At 36.9% G+C, this 20,456-nt stretch overlaps 1 protein-coding gene across 1 annotated transcript; it reads right to left on the reverse strand.

Annotated features, from left to right (window-relative positions):
* Positions 1-1,324: 1,324 nt before the first annotated feature.
* Positions 1,325-14,152, reverse strand: Ccdc110 (coiled-coil domain containing 110). Its single transcript, XM_078031374.1, has 6 exons — positions 13,969-14,152; positions 6,353-6,408; positions 6,000-6,065; positions 4,611-4,721; positions 1,694-3,821; positions 1,325-1,374 (listed from the first exon to the last, which is right to left on the reverse strand). The coding sequence occupies exons 1-6, from the start codon at positions 14,150-14,152 to the stop codon at positions 1,325-1,327; spliced, it is 2,595 nt and encodes an 864-aa protein (XP_077887500.1).
* Between the last annotated feature and the right edge of the window lie 6,304 nt (positions 14,153-20,456).

Raw genomic sequence — 20,456 nt, forward strand, 5'->3', positions numbered from 1 at the left:
CTAATCTTCCACCTTAAGAAACTAAAGAACAAATTAACACCAAAATAATCAGAAGGAAATGGATAAACCAGGAACAGAAATCAATGGAATAAAAAAATCAACAGAGAAAAAAGTTAATGAAACAAGAAGCTGGTATCCAAAAAAGAGCAATGACATTGATATAGCTCTAGCAAGACTGATAAAGGAAAAAGAAATTTAAAAAAAGGAGAACCCCAAATTATCTGTGTCAGAAATTAAGAGTATATTGTCACAGGTCCTCTGGACATTAAAAACATGTGGACTATTACTAACAACTTCATGCCACTACACTTAAGAACTTAAATGTACAAATTCTTCAGAATGTCCAATTTTTCAAAATATAAAGAGAAATAGAAAACCTGAATAGTTGTATGTCAGTTAGTAAAATTCATTTTGCAATTTGGAACCTTTGCATTTAGAAAAATTCAGACCCTCTGGTGAATTCTATTATGTAATAAGGAAGAAATAATATTGCATATCAATAATATCAATTCCACACTAATTCTTGCAAAAAATAATGTAACAAACCAATATCCTATACAGAAGTAGAAATTCTTAACAAAATGATTAACATTATCAAAACAAATCCAGGAGTATACATTAAAAGAATAATATAAAGTGACCCAGTGGGGCTTGATCCAGGAATGCAAGGTTGATGTAATACTTCAAAATTAATTTAATTTACCCTTTAATAAATTAAAGGGGGAAAACCATGCATAAAATACATTTGACAAAATTCAACAAGGAATTGTGTAGCTTATAGACAAGAATAATGAGTGCTGTCCTCTGAAGCAAAGGACAGTTTTGCTCATAGCTTTGGAAGCTACAGCTTGTGTTTCCATTGGAGACAAGTTAGGAATCTTATTCTCAACAAAATAGTGTTTCCATTTAGAGCAAAGAGCAGTCATGCTTACTGCACACTATTAAATGTTTGACTTCCATAAACTCAGGGTTTCTCTCCTATAATGCAGCCCTCTTTGTAGTTCTCTTCAGGAATTAAGCCTTGGAGAAATGATGCAAAAATGTCAATACTCTATCTACTGCTATCATTGTAACAAACCTTTCTTTATCTCTGATCCAGGAGTTTCATGTCTTTTACTAGATTCCATAAAATTGTGGCAGGCTAACATTTGCTTACTAATTGGGTAAAATTTCAGTTTATTCACAGTTCTTGACAAATTCTGATTTTAAAAACTAGTTTAATCAATTAAAAGGTAATTATAATCCTATGTTAAAATGAATTTAAGATTATGCTGTGGGAAAAAGTACTTGGACAAAAGTATTTGAAACATTGAGTTTTGGAAATTTATTTACATATTTTGGATGGAAACATTTGATACAGTTTACTTGGAATTCCTGGAAAAAAAAAGAGTATTTATTTTTTTAAAATGGGAATGCTTAATATACTTCAGAATAATAATTTTAAAACTCTTGCTCCCTGCCCAAAGATTCTTTTTGCATATTCAATGTATATGAGTAATATAAATAAAATATGAATTTCATTTAAAACACAAAATCCCCCAATAATTCCATTATATAGTAAATTGGTTATGAATGTTACAAAACTAAATGGTATTCATCTTAAAGTTTCCTTCTTATTTCTGTATTCTGGTTAGTGCCCAATAGGCTATAAGACTCTTGACACGTCTCTACTAATCTACCACAACATACATACCTTTCAAATCATGAGCTAAAGGCCTACTCCTAGGATTAGAAGTGTCTTCATAAGTATTATAGTTGTCAAAATGGAATTTCTCTCTTCTTGAAATGTGAGTCATTTTTGTTAGGTCATGATGCTGACTAGAAATTTTATCACTTAAACTCAAATATTCTCGCTGAAGATTCCGCATCTCAAATTCCAAGGTGTTCCTTTCATTTTCTATACTTCTTACATAGTTTTCTAAAAGCATTTTGTCTTCAGTAAGTCGACTGAGGCTGTTTTCAAAATTCATATTTTCTTGACTATGTTTCTTTAGTTCTTCTTTCAGAATTTGATTATCTGTCTTAATTTCCACTACCATTTTTGATAACATTTCGCATTCCTTGCTGATTTCTGACAAGCTGTTTTTATAGATATTTGCTTCTGATTTTGCATTTTTAATTTCTTTCAGAAAACTCTCTTCTGAAGCATTTTGGTAAGTTTGAAGAGTCTCAATTTTTCTTTCCATCATTTGTCTAGCAGCAGTAGCATCTTGTAATATTGTTTCAAGGTTCAGTTTTTCATTTTTAATTGTTTCTAAGATTTGAAGAAGTGACTCTTGCTCATTTTTTGCCAGTCTTTCCTTCTCTTTTAGCTGCAGGATCTCCAGCTGGTTTTCTTTTAGCTCATTTTCAAGTGAACTTTTGTCTTGGAGGAGTTGGTATGTTTTTTTCTCCAGAATGTCTTTTTCATCATGTATCACGAGAATATTTGTTTTCATTGCTTCCATTTCTATATTCATTCTGTTATTTTCACTACTGACAAGGGCCATATCGTTCTGAATTTTGTGTTCCTTACTTTTTAGCTGATCGAATGCATCCAACATTTGTTGCTTCTCCAAAGCAAGCTGACTATTTTTTTCCTCAAGCATTTTGTTTTGGCCTTGGAGAACATTATATTTGCTAATTATTTTCTTAAATTCTTTAAGACATTCTTTGCTGTCATCTTCTGCTTTAATTAACTTGGACTGAATAGTGTTTTTTTCTTCAACCAAATTCTTTAGTTGCTTTTCGTGGCTTTCAATTTTCTGTATCAGAGATTGTGTGGTAAAGACTAGAGGCTTTATTTTGGTCTTCAGGGTTAGATTTTCGTTTTCCAGTTCTGATACTTTTTTCTGTATCTGCATAGATTCTTTTAGGTAATTCTGTAAGTACTGAATTTTTGCAACACACTGCTCAGTGACAGAATTGACTTTAGATGTTTTCTCATTTTCAGCTATTACTGATCCGTGTTTTACTATAAATGGTTTCCCTTCTTTGTCTTTTATTTCATGTTTTGTTTGGTCAAGGAATGACAGTGTATGTCTTGGAACTCGGGAATGGAATTTTAAATCTGTAATATGCTTGCCGTTGATAGGAATGTCTTTATTGTTTTTCTCATTATTTTTTCCCCTGTGTATTTCACTCTTCGATAATTTTTTACATTTCCTACAAAAATTCACATGGAATTTTGACACTGTTTCCCTGAGTGGGAGTAACTTGCTTACTAATGCCTCTAATTCTGAAATTCTCTTTGATTTTATATCTTCATTTAAGTTACTTTCTATGCTTTCCTCCTTAGTGAAGTCAATTTTTTCCTTGTGAATGGGGAACAGGTCATAGTTCCCATTTCTTTGAATATTTGGGTTGGTTTTTAAGGTTTGAAGTTCACTTGTAAGTGCCAGTTCCCTATCATGTGACTTTTGAAGCTCTTCCTTCATTTGCTTAATCGAGTAGCAAATATCATCCAAATTTTCACAAAAGCCATGCTTCAGAAAAGGCATGTCCATTTTGGATTTATCCAGAATACCTGTATCTGCTTGAGATATCACATTTTGAGATATTTTAGGTAGAAAACTGTACTGATTATTATAATTCTTCAATATGTCAGAATTTTCTGAAGGGTTCATAATTATTATGTTTGAAGCTGAATTATCTGTTGGAGTTCTCAAGTTCTCAAGAGTTAATATGTCCTTGAACTGCATCTGGGATGGAATATTTATACTTTGAGAGAGACTGTTAACATTATTGCTACTGAATTTTTCATCCATTGAAGGACGAATCATGGAATCCTCAAAATGATGAATTTTTTCCATAGAAAAGATTTCTTCTGGCTTCTCTATAGGCTGTTGGCAATAAAAGCACACTATAAATGAACTTTCATTTGCCATATGATCAAGAAATTAAGATAATAATTTGTGGATGATTTATTCATATAACCAAATAAATATGGTATCTACTTTTATACAGCAAAAAAGCCTAACAGGTATGGTTTATTTTCCACAAAATTTAACAACATTTAACCTGTGATTCTGATCTCCTCAATTTGTTTAGAATTTGCATGTATTTCCTGAGGGGATGAGATACATGGACTAACCCCTCAATTTCAGAAATAGAAATTTAACATCCATCAATGAACATCAAAAATAGGTGGAGGAAGTCATAGATAGGTCAAGTGAGAGTTTCAGGAAAGCAAATATTTCCACTTCTGCTTGCATTCCTAGTTTTAGGTCATTTTAGAGTTATGACTATCCTGAAAAAATGTGATTTCAAATCAGTATGGACACAGTGAGGGTCACCCTGATTAGCTGTTGCTCTAGGGAGTTCAGACTGGGTCAATCCTAAGTGCATGGAGAGCTATACAAACTGCCTTGTATTTGAATTTACTTGGAAATCTTTCAATATCTGGACTAACTCAAACATCCCTCACAGACTCCAAAAGGAATAAGAAAACTACAGAAGTAGAGAAGTAAACGTACGTCTTTTAAGGTCTTCAGGATAGAAACTTCCTTATTTTCATCTCTGACAGTCAGTTCTTCCTGTGAAGAGGGGGAGAATGTAAAGCTGAAGGTAAACTAGTAGTAGTAACATTTTGAAGCACCTGAATGTAGGAATGATCTGTATAAATAACATACCGAATTCTTTTCAGTGTGTGTACTGAATGCTAGATTTTTTTCTGAGCCAAATTGTGGGGTTTCTACTTCAATAATACTTTTGTTCAGTATCTCACTGATTTCAGACTGTACCTGTAAAAGATAAATTGAGAATGTTAGGATTTCAGATTCATAAACTTATAAATGTATAGGAATAATAGATATTACAATTCAGAGATATTTTTACATTTAAAAATATTTATTTTTAAGTTTTAGGTGGATACAATGTCTTTATTTTATATTTATGTGGTGCTGAGGATGGAACCCAGTGCCTCGTGCATACTAGGCGAGCGCTCTACCACTGAGCCCTAGCCCAAGCCCATATTTTTTTCATTTTCTATACATAAAAATTCTTTCCATCACAGAGAATATAAAATTAAGTGTGTTTACTTTATTGTAAATATGTATCATTAAAGGAGGCTTTAAGAAAATTAAATTGAATTGTTCTGATTTTTATCTTTCTTAATAACAAAATCAGAAAGATAACTTAGTGAATCAGTAACATTTTATGAACTATATTAAAATAATTTTAGGTGTTTGTGTTTTTTTTTACATTATTTAGTAAATAGGAGGTCTTTGATCTCTGTCATCAGAACAGAACAGAACAGAACATTCTATCACTCTGCAGAAGAGTTTTGTCTTCTCTTCCATTTCCCTGCAGTTCCTCTTAGCACAAGAACACTGGGTGTATAAGCTGTTAAGGGAGAGAACAAGCATGGCTTTCTTCTCTTTTCCACTCTGATCTGGAAGAATAAAGTCTCAGAGCTCCTAGCATCCCTTTGTCACCATTTCAAGTCTGAGAATTCACTCCTGGAAAGAAAGATATGGAGTGAGACTTGTTCCTGATAACATGAATTTTTAAAAAAATATTTTTAGCTGTAGATGGATTCAATATATTCTTTTTATGTGGTTCTGAGAATCAAACCCAGTGCCTCATGCATGGTAGGCAAGTGCTCTACCACTGAGCCACAACTCCAACACCTCATGAATCTTGATCATATACATGAAGCCATCTTGAAGTGAGCTATTTCTAGGATTTTTGGTTATTTTAGGTAATAGAGTATGTTTCCCCCACTAAGCCAGTTTGACTTATATTTTAAACCTTTAAGTGAGGGTCCCTATTTGTTGACTGTGTATAAATAGCACTTTAGAACTCAGCTAATGCTTTTTCTTTTTGCCTTATATCCAAATAATAAGTATAAAAGAGAGAATGTAGTTTCCTCAAAACAATTTTGAGCTTGAACTATGTCATGGCTTCTGATATGTTAAATTCTACATCATTTTATCCACTGGCTAGTAGTTGTAGTTAGGAGATAGGAAGATAAATGTTAAGTCACAATGTATCCTATAAAGAGATGAAAAGAACCATACCATGCTAACATTCTGCAAAGTCTGTATTCGCAGAGCCTGAAATGATTCTAACTGATGCTGAAGGACCTATAATGAAATTAAACAAAGTATTAAATTGAGTATTTTTAGGCTGCTAAACATAATCTTGGATTGTTCTGATTTTTTTATCCCCTAATGTTACCATTACCAGAAAGCATCATATAAGAGTCAGGTGATTCACATTCTTAGTCATTTTGCTGACTCTCCAGAGCTCTTTCATAAAGATTTCTGTGAGGACAAAGTGGAAGAACCAACAAGCATTTGGGAAATATCTATTCCAGACAAGATCAGCCTTTGCATAGGATTTTGGAGCTAATAAAATGATATAGACTCACTTTCAATGCTGACTGTGGTTGGATTTGGTTTTCAGATTCTGATATGCAGCCATATTCTGAGAAGTAAATTTGAAAAAAATGTGGTTTAATTTTTAAATTTTATTTCTCAATAAATAAAAATAAAAAATTCCTAACTTTCTTAGATAGGAAGACAATGAGATAATGAGAATATTTAACATTGACATTATGGTAATCACAAATTTAAGGCGTAATTTTCATTTGACTTAAAATACCCACTTGAGTATTATGGTTTTACTTTCATAATAAACCACTGCTTTGCAGCACCTAACTTGACAAATCTTAAAAGCTCAAATATCCTTGATTCTGAGATATAGACTACATTTCTTTTGTGAAAAAGCAAACTAATTATCCTCCTGTCATGGGAGACTTGGAAGGATACTGTATTAGTTCTCAGTTTAATAAAATTATAATGTGACTTTTTCCCCCTTTTAATGCAGAACAGGTTGGATTAACAACATACTATGAGCCTTATTATTAAGCAAAGTACTAGAAAGATCCACATGTTCCTTCTGTTGGGAAAGGCAGTTCAATGTGCACAGTCCTTTGGTCCCTTCTCAGCCACATAAGAACTTCCTTAAGAACAGAGTGCTCACAGTTAAACTTATCACCTTGTGTGGAAATATTTTTTCCCCATTTTACTTATTTACTTGGGAATTGAAACCAGGGATGCTTTACCACTGAGTTACATACCCAGTTCTTTTTAATTTTTTTATTTTGAGACAGCTTTATTCCGTTACTGAGAGTCTCCCTAAAGTGCTTAAGCCTGACCTTGAACTTGTGATCCTTCTGCTTTAACCTTTGGAGTCAATGGGATTACAGGCATACACCACAGCTCCTGACACATTTTCCCATTTTAGACTTAATGTGTATTTCTTTGTTCTGCTCAAGCGTGGGGAGTCTCCCCTGAGCTATTTGAACATCTTCACGGGTTTGGTATTGCAAGCTATTTTGTGACTCCTCCCAGTTAATGGATTGCTCAATGTGCTGACCTCTCCTTCCCTTGGCTAGGGAGACCCATCTTGTAGCTCAGGAGTTGGGCGTAACCCATTTGGAGCTGGACAGCTCACTGCCTAGCTTATTTGGCAGAAGAACATTCTATAGAAAACCTTTGAAGTTTGCCCCATATAATAAAGCAAATGTGGGCTCTCACTCTCTCTTTCCAGTGTGGTAGCCCAACCCTTAAGGTCAAAGAGCCATCCTGCCCTTGCTTTTCAAAATTACTCTCAGTGTCATGTGGTTTTTTTGCCACCTTCTTTTCTTAACTTTATTTTGCAGCCAGCCCATGACACATAGAGGAAACCCAAATTCCACTATCCACATGGGCCGTGGGTGAGACTCAAGTGTGTGCATTTTATGAAAACTGACCAACCCTGACCAATACACTACCATCTCCCTAAAGTAGGGCATTCTGCTACAGCACAGGAGGGGTGTGTGCAGATCCATTGTCCTACATTGGTTACCAACAGTTACCCACTGGCCATTGGAGTTCAGTAGCTACTGCAGAAGCTGATTTTGCACCTGTCTTTGCTTTGTGACTCAAATGTAGTTGTATCCAGTGTTTGAGTTCTCTTTTCCTTGGTGCTTCCAATACCAACATATAGTGGACAAAAGTGCTCAGGCTTCTCTTGACGAAAGAGAAAAGTTATCACCAACATTTCCTGGAAGATAGATTATAGATATGCAACAGGGGAGAGACTATGTGATGTGTGCAAATTTCCTTACATATATCCTTCTTTGTCCATATGTTAGGCAACTTGCTTTAATTCTTTTTTTTTAAATTAAAGAAGTGAAAAAACCTGAATGAAATGAGAGTTAAGATTGGACGGTCTTCTAGGCTAATTCTAGCCCAACAAGTTCTACTCTTACAGAAGGGCTTTGAAAGAGTTTTTTCCTTCTTCTTCTTCTTCTTCTTTTTTTAAATCAGGGATTTGTACCCAGAGTCATTAACCACTGATTTATATCCCTGGCCCTTTTTATTTTGAGACAGGGTCCCACTAGGTTGCTTACAATCTTGCTAAGTTGCTGAGGCTGGCTTCAAACCTGTGATCCTCCTGCCTAAGCCTCCTGAGCCTCTGGGATTATGGGCATGTACCACTGTGCCTAATTAAGAGGCCTCTTTTGGATTGGTAGTCTGCTAGGTGTTGTAGAAACTGGTTGTCAACTCCTTTGTCACTTGGCCTTCATCACTGATAGGGCAAAACTGGTTGGGAGCCTGGAGATGTGTATGACCAATTGCAGAAGGCCACCTCAGTCAAAGGCAGAGAGGGCCAGTGTGTTTACCAGGATGTTGCTTAGCTTTGCATCTAACTGGGAATAAAATGGCAAAAAAATAGAAGAAGAAGAAGAAGAAGGAGAAGGAGAAGAAGAAGAAACTGATGTAAGGCTGGGATGGAGGCAGGAAAGCATCTCAAAGTTTTTTATTCACTCAGATATCTTCTTCTAATGAATTCAAATAGGTCATGCAAATCAAAAAGAATATATTATCTGGAATTCCACCATCCAGAACTAATATTGTCAATTTTGGGTACTTATCCTTCATTGGGTTCTGGGGTCATATTACACACACTACTGAAATGATGGATATGCCAATCACCCTGAGGTAATCATCACAAATTTTATATATATATATTTATATTTATACACACACACACACACACACAAATATACATTGAAATGCCACACTGTACCTCATAAACAAATAGTTACTATGTGTCAGTTAAGAAAAATGTTTCAAAGAAAGAAAGAAAGAAAGAAAGAGAAAATATATCATGAAGAAGAATAAGAGGTTGGAATCATCATGTTTTTAAAACATATATTTCTGTTGTGAATCAGTGTTGATTTTCTTCCTCCCAAGAAAAATGAGAAAGCTAGCATTATAATTCCTTCCACATCTACCCCCATTTTTCATGATATTTGCTGTTTGTTATTTTCATAGTGAAGTTTCATGATGTTTACATTCTGTTCTGTAACCATAATACTCATAAAACTATTTAAATACCAAAGATAGGATATTATTCTTGGAAATAATTTTAGCCTTCCTCTTTATTCTTAATGGTGTTGCTGTTTCAAAATTACATCTCCTTCCTTCAGTAATACCCGCCCTCTTCTATTAGAAGAACTTACAAGTTCAAAGCTAAATATAGGATTCTTTTTGCTAAAACCAAGGAAGAAATAAGGGTTCAAAAGAAACCTATAGACTCAGTGAAGTGATATTGTAAAGAAAAGATTCTTAAGAAAGCACAATGGGGTTTATACATTGCTTCTCTCTATATTTTCTATCCTCCATCTCTTCATTTTTTGGCCACGGTACAATTACATAGCTACCATGCTGCTTCTTGTCATATGGCTCATGTTTAACTTGACCTTGACAATTCTGTTCAGAATTTCTGTTTTTTTTAAATAGTATTTTAGATTTTTATTTATTTATTTATTTATTTTTACATCCTTCCATGAGCCCCCATTAGTCTATCCCTTTGAGCTATAGATTCAGGGCCAGGGTAAAAATTGAGTGTAGTTGTCTGCAGAAGGAAAAATCAACGGTATTGACAGGCTTTGTTGGAGGATGTGGTCTCTTTGGTGATACTTTTGGTGGTATTCCCTGAGACTTTGGTTAGAAATTTAGTGGTAGGATGCACCTTCCTTGAGGAAATACTCTGCTGACTTGGCTCATTCTCTCAATTCAGAGCCCTGGAACTGGGGTTGCCATGTAGGATTGTGAAGGTTGTTTATTGGACAAAGGCTGTGTGGGGCTCCAATCCATCCCATGCTCTTTCTACTCAACTAACCAGCACCCGGGGTGGGTGGGTGTGCATCCACTCAGAAGAGGATGGACCTCTTTTAAAATCCCCTAGAACCATTCCATGGGCTAGTGGCAGAACCACCCAGAACCTCTGCATTTCTTACAGTAAATTCCTTTTCTCAGGTATACTCATCTGTTTCTAGAAGTTGCTATACTCTACACATATGAGTCCTAACCTACAGAAAGGTACAGGTGTTTTCTCTTTTTTCATTCACATATGGGTTGGGGATGTTCAAGAGTATTCTCGGGATTTTGACTTGCTTTATTGCTTCTACAAATCGGGCAGAATCAGGAGCCAGGAAATGGTTTGGCTTGCCTGGACCTTCTGTTTTTAATTTTGGCCTCCACTTTCTGATCTTGTGACTTAAGGGAGTGCCCCCTTCCTTCTTCAGGTGCTGCTAGTGAAATTTTTGCTTGTTTTCTAGCACTTTTTAGTTCATTTCTTTTGGCACCAAGAAAGGAAGATCTGTCATCTTTCTTCACTCTAAAATCTCTCACTGAAAGTCTAGAAGGATTTTTATAACTTCATGATTCAGCTTTTTTTGTGTGTGGGGGGGTGTTGTTTCTTGTTTTAGTGGTTCATTATTCAGCAACTTAATTCAGCTAAGTACTTTAGAATTCCAGAAGAGATGGGATCCTGATGAATCAGTCTTTAAGTAGTTACAGTTCTTTCATTGAAGCAGGGGGAAGGCAGAGCATACGGGTACCCATGGAGGTAGGTAAGCAAGGTGAAGGTGGAGGGTGAGGGAGTTTTGGTCTTATTGCTTCTACTTTCCTCACATAGCATAGGACTGTGTTATGAGTTGCGAGGTGGTGGAAAGAGGAATTGGGGATTTGAGAACAAGAGGAGTGCAATTACTATCTTGGACAGAGAGAGGTTTGAAAAAGAATTTGTTGAGGGCAATAAAGTAAGTTTGCCAAATAGCACTGAATGCTCCTTTTAGATTCATGTTATGACTCAAAAATGAGTGTTTTTCTCTAGCAATGTCCAGATGATTCACTACAGGCAGAGAGTAGGCTGAAAGTTGGATTCACCTATTTTTAAAGCTATTAAAATACCCTTTGTTTTTCTTATGAGTCTTTGGCTGCTACTTATTGCCAAAGGAAAGGTAATTTAAAATTCAGAAATAAAGAGCAACACAGACACTATCAAAGAATCAGATAGACATTATCATAGCACATAATCACATGTTCCTCTTAAGTTCCTGCTGAACATATGCTATTGGGAGGCATTTAGATGAGGTGGAAGACAGATCCCATCCCTCAAGAAGCTTGTTGTCTATGGACTATGTAAGAAATATTCATATTATATTCAACTTAAATTCTCTAGCAATCTCATATTTAAGTGTCAAAAGTAAAAAAAAAGATCAGTGGAGTGACTTGAGATATAATGTGAATATTAAGGGATTTATTATAAGGCTGCAGAAAGTTATATCATATTGAGTGTTTGTGGGAGGTATTAGGGCCATACCTCTGGCCAACCAATTAAGGGAAGCAAATGAGTTTTAAAAATGAAACATGGCAATGACTCTCAGCTTCAAAGATTTGTAACTCTCAGGTTCAAATATTAGGTTTGCTACGATGATTCAAGTACTTGTTGTAGGAGGCCCACGAGTTGTGGCACATTCTGCACAACTATGAGAGAGATGAACTATGGAGTTGGGTTGCCTAGATTTGAGTCCTGGCTTTGCCACAAACAAGGTGAGGGGATAATCTAGGCAAGTTTGTTGGTAGAGCCTTTATATCCAGCACACAATATGTCGTCAATGCTCAACAAAGCTCAATCTTTCTTCAGCGCCCTGGACAACACATGGTCTTGACATTCTCTGGACTCAGGTTATGGCAGTTGCCGGCTCTTTCCCTAAAACTCTTCAGTGATTGCTTCTTCACCTCCTCTAGACCTCGATCAGATGTGACCTGCTGAGAGGTGTTTTCTCCTATATCCTGCCCTATTTAAAACTGCACATTCCCCACCCACCTCTGACATTGCACATGCTCCACACCTCCTTCTCTGCCTTACTTTTCTCCATAGATTTACTGCCATCTTGCACACAATATCCTGTGTCTGTCTGTTCTCCCTACTAAGGAGGTAAGCTTCATATGAGTGGGAATCTTATATATGGTGTTCACTCTTGGATCCCAATAGATAGAACAGCCCTGGATACACAGCAGTGCTCAGAAATATTTGTTTGGTAGACAAACAAATGAATGAAGACTTGGGTAGGACAGAGGTCCCAGAAAAAAAAAAATGTTGGTCATCCTGAAGTTCAAGAGTATCTCTTATATACTCATTTCAATGAATCAGAGGCTAATTATGTGAACTCATTGTTCTTATTTGCATGAATAATTAGCACTATTTAGGCAAATCAGGTAAACATTTTGTTGGTTAGTAATCAGAAGGATCACTTGGTGACAGTGAAGGGTAGACAGAACAGAAAGAGGGTTCAAAGTCACACCCCCTAACGTGCCTTCAGTTGCAGCAAATCCAGCCATCCTTGGCAGTACCTGATTTGATATACCTAGCATTTACTGAGTACCTGTCCTGTGCTATATCCTGTACTTGTAAACACTATGCTCTCGCAAGAGAGATTGTAACTTGTAAACAAGTATTTGTGTTATTTTATAAGTAACTTCATTTTCTATAAATATTGGCATCTTTCTCCAGCGCCCTAGACAGCACATGGTCTTGCCAAATTGAAGTATCCCCATCTCTTCAATCTTAAGTACTCTCTTGGAGGACAAATACTGGGCCAGTTTAATGTTTAAGTTTTTTGTGAAGAGGACTCTTTCTCTCCTGTCCCTTTTACCCCTCACAGTTCTCCAAGGAAGCCAGAGTCTCATGGATGGAGGAGGGTGGGCCAAAGAGCAGAGAGGAGACTGGTCCTGCTGGCCTCCACTTGATATTTCTCATTTTGGTGGTGACTGAGTATCCAGTTGTCTTTCGTCTACTGAGGTGTGGCTATTCTGGCCTCCTCTTTCAGGGACTTTGCCGAAGCATTTGTGAAGGTTCTGGATTTGTGAAATTGCAGAAATCTTGTTCCCATTTCAAGCTTCTATTTGAACACTTTTCTGCTTCTGGATATCTATATGATGCACATGGGTTATCAGCAACTGGGTCCTCACTTGGTTAGTCTGTCTAGGTACTGCCTCTGCTCAAGTGTTCTGCTCCTTCCCTAGCATGTCCCCCTGAACACTAGCCAAAGGCGCATAATCACTGAGGGCTTCTCTCAAGGAGATGAGACTCCAGCTTCAGTGTCCTCAGGTTCCTTACCTGGATATTTACACAACCTTATTCCCGGTTCATGCAAAGTTTGAAAACTGTAGCCACTTGCTTTTGTTCAAACATCCTCCCCGTACAATAATCTGTAGTCCACAAATATTTACTGTGACAAGTAGTTTTCTTAGAAAAGAAGTATCTTTTTAGTGTCTGTCCAAAACAACCTCAATACTTGCCATCTAAAGATGAAGTATAGTAGAGTGTTGGTTAAGACCTGTACTCTAGAGACAACCTGCTGAATTCTGCCCCTATCCTTTGCTACCTGTGTGACCTTGGGGAGTTAGTTAACCTCTCTGAAAAGTGGGGATAATGGATAGTACCTGTTTCATAGGACTTTTGTGAGGATCGAATGAATGGATACATTTACGTGGTTAGAGTGGTATGTGGCTATCGTTAGTATCATAATAGTTACTAAGTGCATCCGTCGGGCCAGTGGACTTAGGCAATGTGCCGGTTGTCTGTATGCAGTACAGAAGCAGCATCATTGCCATAGGAGCAACTTGGCCTGGAAGATTTTACCTGCTTCACTGCCACCAATTTCCTTTAACCCCTCGGAGGCATTTAGGATCTTGGACGCTGAAAGGAGAACGGAGTCGACCGCGTCCTCTTCCTCAGTGTGCTTTTCTGTAACAGAACCCAGCAAGGTCTTTGGTTCCTGTTGGGAGGAGTGGAGCTGCCCAGGAGCCCCAGCCAGGTGGTCCATGCCCACTGCGGCCACCGGAGGGCGCGCTGCCGCCACGCAGCGGCAGCGGGGAGGGAAGTGGGTGCTTTTCTGGGGCTGCGCCGGGGATGAGTGGCTGGTTAAGGAGATCCGCGCTCCAGACGGCCCAGGAAATCCCTGCGGCTTAGCGGTGAAGCGACCCAGCTGCGCGCTACTTTACCCTCCACTTCCCAGGGTCCCCCTAGAGGAGCAGCCCCCTGGCCCCGTTCCTACCGGGGCTCATTTCTGCTGCTCAAGATCTCTCCACCAACTGCCTAGCCCCACGCATTCCCCTCAGTGGCTTCACGCTGGGGCATCCCGTTGCCTAGTAACAGGGTGACCCGGAGGCGGCGCCCCACCCCCACCCCTTTGCCTCGAGCGGAAGTGGGTCTTGCTCTGGCTCTTTTCCCGCCCAGCGGTGCCCAGGACATCTGCGGGGTGGGAAGGACCTCTCCTTTGCTCCTCTTTCCCAAATCCAGGGTTCAATCCCACTTGGGCGTTTTCTCCCGCCTCCAGATCAGCACTTGGTTTTGATCATATGCTGACTTCAGACAGCACCTGTTGGACCAAAGCTGTATGAAGAAAGGGGGACATTTGTGGACAGATGTTCACCTTTTTTGCTTCTGCCACGCCATTTCATTGTCTTATCGTTTTATTCCTCTAATTTCATCCCACCCATCAGTGTGGTCTCAGCATTTAGGGATTTGAGCAGCATTTAAATTAGTATATGATATTTATTTTGCAATATCAACCATTACACATAGAATATAGTCACGGAAAATTCAAATTTTAAATCACAGTCATAAAGAATTTAAAGTCACTATGATATAATAATTTGTTATATAATCAACATATGGCTTGCTTCTATGGAAATGAAATTTTATGATAGTTTCAATGTTCATTTGCTCTAATTTCTTGTTTCTTGCAAGAAAATCTTACTCTTAGATTTGATAATTTGTGGTATTGTAGACAATTTTAATACATTATAATTTTGAGAACTTTAATGTGTTTGTTAAATCACTCCTCTAAATAAATTGCATTATTTTGAAAAGAGAATGTAGATTAAAGTCTTTACATTCCCATGTTTAAAGCAGCACAATTCACAATAACCAATCTATGGAACTAATCTGGGTGTCCATCATGGATGAATGGATAAAGAAAACTTGGCATATATGCACAATGGAGTTTTACACAGCCATAAAGAAAAATGAAATCATGTCAGTTGTAGGAAAATGGATGGAACTGGAACCATTATGATAAGTAAAATGAGCCAAGCTCAAAAGGTCAAGGGTTGCATGTTTTCTCTCCTAAGTGGAAGCTAGGGAGGAAAAAAGAAAAAAAAAGTTGTGGGACAGGGACCTCATGAAAATCAAAGGGAGATCAGTAGAGGAGAGGGAGCAGGAAGTTGGAGAAGGGGAGGGAGAGGGAAGTGTTGGGGAGTGATATTGGCCAAATTATATGGCATGCATGTATGAATGTGTAACAAGAAATCCCGTCCTAATGTACACCTATAAAGCACCAATAAAAAGCTAAATAAAGAAAAGAAAGCCATTACATTTCAAAAATTTAAATTGTATGCTGATGAAATTTCTATAATGAATATTATATTTTATGCAATGCTATGTATTAACTTCTAGTAATATGATAAATAGCATCATTTAATATTCTGTAATAACTCCAATTTATGTAATATTTGTGGATTATGAAGGTGTTATAGTTTGGATATTAGGTATCCTCCAAAAGCTCATGTGTGAGACTATGCAAGAAAGTTGACAGGTGAAATGGTTATGAGAGTCTTAATCTAATCAGTGCTTTAATACCCTGATAGGGATTAACTGGGTGGTAACTATAGGTAGGTATGCTGTGGCTGGAAGAGGAGGGTCCCTGGGGGCATGCCTTTGGGGTATATATTTTGTTCTTGGTGAGTGAAGTTCTGTACTTCCTCAGGTTGCTTTGTCCTGAGCTGCTATCCTCTACCACACTCTTCTGCCATGATGTTCTGCCTCACCTGAGCCCTGAGATCTATGAGCCCTAAAATAAACTTTTTTCCCCTAATTGTTCTAGTCTGGTCTTTTAGAAAAAACCGACTAAAACAGATGACAAGTGAATGTTGATTATTACATAGAAAGTATGGGTGGATTTAAATAAAAGGCTCAGTCATACCGGGTAGAATAAAAACAGGAAAAAACAGATGATGATAGTTCTTGCAAAATTAGACAGTGCACTTATTTCAACAGAGACTTATTTAAGTTTAAGATACTTCCCAATTAGTTCATCATAAAAGGGACTTGTTAGTAAGCTGGACAGTTTATTTTAGTTGTTAGGTCAACAGGTCTCTTGGTGATCAAACTCATTTCTCTTTTGGAAATGAAATCATGTTATTTTCAGTTAGAACAAGACCCAATTAATTTGTCAGAAAATTATTGTAATTAGTATATGAAACATCCATCAAAGTTATAATAAATTCAGAAAAATGTTTTAAATAATGAAAATGCCTACCACAAGAATGGCACACTTCAGAAAACACCCCTTGTTAAGGGCCTCACATGAACCACAGAATTTGGTAACCCTGTTATTTGAAAAGAGAATCTGGAATTGGTACAGAGAATTAACATGTTTCTAAAAAATGGGAATGAGTGGTGGGTCCAGCTCTTTGGGGACCATTTTATAGCATTTGTGAAAAGTGGAGAAAGTCTCATCTGATTACTCATTCCCACTTAAAGCTCTTGCCACAGGTCACAACTTATACTTGAAAGTCCCTCTATTCTGAATTCAGTGGGTAACAGTGACTTAATAACTGATAACAGTGACTTAATAACTTGGCCTCTTTGAACATCAGTTTACCTATCCATAGCACAGGAGACCAGTTATTGTGAGAATGAGTACAATCCATATGAAGGCTCCTACTCCAGTGGGTACAGACAGTAGTTAAGGAAGGCCCACAGACTAGATTGAGATTCCATACCATTGTTGAAATTTTTTTCCCTGTGGTTTTTTCTTATTTAAAGAGATTCAACTATTCTAGCTCAAATATCAGAAAAAAAAGGATGTCTTTTAAAGAGATAACAGGAGAACAGGAGAATGTGTTATCTAATTTGTGATTTGTCTCAGTGATGATGTTCATTAGACGGCTTTACTAAGGTGGTACCTGCTAAAATTCTCTGGTAAAGTTACTTTTGTTTCCCTTTGTAATTAGTAAGTATTTTGTAGGGAAATACTTTACACTATGTAAATATTCCCCTTATCACCAACTTTTAGTTCGTTCATCTATTTATATTTTTTGTATGTATTAGCGTTTCCTGTTATTCAGTAGGTTCTGTTGGATTGTCTTCTGCTACTAACATTATTTATATTGATCAAATTTTCCTAATTTGGCCAAGGACTGTTTTTGTGTAGCAGACTTCTATGTGCTTTTGGCATGTTTCCTTCATTGCTGAAGTATTTTTTTAAAAAAATTTTCTTGACACAACCAGATATCCCAGGCTCAGTTATATTCTCCTTGCCCTGTCCCTGTGGTCAGCCATTTCTCCTCAGTTTAAGAGGAGAATGGATATGGTGCTGAGGGTGCATTTGCTGTTGCCGTGTAACTGCTCACAGGCCATCTTAGTCACTAGAGCTAGGAAAGGCCTGTATTTGTACAGAAGTGCACACATGCATTCATACATTTGCACACAAACACATTTACTCTCTGGATCTCTATATAACAGGAATCATAAGTTCATGACACCTCCAATTCCAGTCCAACACCACAGTACTCTTTCTAGGTTTTTCTTTCCCAATTTATAATTTCCTTTACCAACAATGAGAATCACAACATCCATTAATTGTTATGGAGTCACTTCTCTGAGCAAAGTCCTACTTCCTATGTGTTGTGCCCTCTCCTCCTGCTGCTCTACCTGGACTCAGCTCTCCATTGAGCTTCTCTTCTACTTTGACTTCTTGGCTGGGCACTCACTCTCCTGTTTGTGAAGATCGTCCCATCCTCCTTGGGTGCTGATGTCATCATGCCCCAGCCAGTTCCATGCAGGGTCACTTGCTCACCCTATTAGGATCTAACTACTGACCCCAGTGCTCCTCCCCACAGGGGGATCTTCTTTTGCTATTTGGGATTTGACACCAAACTTTGCTTGTGGCAAGATCCTGAAATGATTCTTTCATTTTTGTTTCTGGAAGCTTTGTTGTTTTACTTTTCCTATTTAGATTTGCTATTCATCTGAAATTGATTTTTATGAGTAACAGGGTCAATAGCTATTTTAAAAATGTAACTCTGTCTGATGCTATATTAATTGCAAAGAATATAATTTATTGTGTTATCTATATTTTTGAATGTATTTTTAAAATGTCTGTTTTTTTCCCCCTGGAGACTGAAAATCTATCATCTTGACCCTAAAGTTACTCATTGCTATGTTGTGAAACTTGGATAAAGTGATTATTTGCTTATCTAGAAGACAAATTAGAACTAATGAAAGAGAATAGTAGTAGAGAACTAGGTAAGAGAGAATAGTACAATCAGATTTCCTTTGGACTTTCAAAATGGGGAAAATTCCATTATCCTGGGTGAATCAGTAAAAACTGGTTCTTGAGATTCTTCCAAGTTATTTGACAGCTCTTGAGTACTCAGTCTTCTACAGCACTCAGATTCTCCATGTACAGGCAAGAAAGGGTTAGTGATATCCAGAGAAACCTGTCATATTATGCAGTCTGCTTGCTCAGATCTCCCGGTCACTGTTCCTGCTCAGATGACACTGAAGGATTTGTGTCTCATTTGAAAATAGGTCAACAATGTTTCCTGTTTCAAAATACTCTGGGAGACCTTAGGCTTCCTCCCTCTATATGTAATTATTCCCTCAATAATTGCTTTTGTTGGAATATTCTTGTTGACACTTCATGATGTTGATGGATTGTGGAATTTTATGAACAAAAGTTGTTTTAATATAGGACGGTTATAAGGATCTTCTCGAAAACTTTTTAAAAACTGGCCAGTACTAGACTTTCTGATGCTGAAACTTTGATTTTTTCCCAAATCAGCATGTCTTAAAATTTTTTTCCCATGTGTTAGAATTCTCTGAAGTAGGTTAGTACTTCATCTAAATTTTGCAAATATATAGAGAAAGTATAAACATGTTTAAACTAGTATAAACTAGAGCTAAAGACTTCTGTTTTCTGATATAGTTTCGTATTTCACCTATACTATCTTCTCCACATGGTGATACTGTTTCTATTTCATTTGATCTCATGTCACTTAGAAAGTAGAGCAATAACTAGGAGATAAACTTTCTCTGGACTCTTATGTTGATCAGACTTCCAACTGCCCTTAAAAAAAGTCCGTGACCTTTTTTGATTGTGAAGTGCATTGCTTAAAGAATGGAATCAAAATCTATACTACAACTTAAAAAAATTGTGAATCACAGTATTTCACAATCTTTGAATTCTCCTCTTAGAGCCCTCACCTGTTAACCGACAGCTGCAGATTTAAGAATCTGGAACAAATTCAAGAGCATTGCAGAAAACAAGCTACTCAAATCTATTCTTAGAAACTTATTACCAGGCTAAAATACTTTTCTGGAGTTTCTAGCTTCATAACATCTTTTTTTTTTTTTAACCTGAGATCACAAGGCTATCATTAATCATAGATGACATCTTTAGTAGTATAAAAAGTGACTAAGCCACCCTTAAGATATAACAAATTTGGGCAGTTGTTTTCTGAGCCCAGAGAGGACCAAATATGCTAGTCTTGGGTGACTTATGGGCTTTCCTTCCACAGCTCAAAGGCTTGATTCAAATGAAAACACTTCTATACTCAGTCTTCATTAACTTGCCTTTAGTGTGAATTTTAACTTGATTTTATCTATAGAAGAGAATAAACTCCATAATTAAGGATAGTCACCAGCTTCAGCTCTTAGGAAGCTGCTTGCTGCTTTTAAGAGAAATTACTTAATATACTTAAAAATTTATTATATTTATTTTTGCAGTACCAGCGATTGAATCCAGGGATGTTTTACCACTAAGCTATGCCCTCAGCCCTTTTTATTTTAAATTTTGAGATAAGATCTTGATAACTTGCTGAGGCTGACCTTGAACTTGTGAACCTAAGAGGACTTATTTAGAAGTACATTGGGGTTATTGAGAGAGTGAAGTTAGTCTGACTCTAGGAAGTTTCATATACTAAAGTTAGTCTGACTCTAGGAAGTTTCATATACTAGAGACAGAGAAATATTAAGGTATCTTAAGAATAAATAGGTGTTAGGAAAAGAGAGTTTTTTTGTTTTAATTTGTTCTTTATTGTTATACATAACAGTTGAATGTA

This window comes from Ictidomys tridecemlineatus, chromosome 14 (genome assembly GCF_052094955.1).
Source record: "Ictidomys tridecemlineatus isolate mIctTri1 chromosome 14, mIctTri1.hap1, whole genome shotgun sequence".
Classification (NCBI taxonomy): Eukaryota; Metazoa; Chordata; class Mammalia; order Rodentia; family Sciuridae; genus Ictidomys; species Ictidomys tridecemlineatus.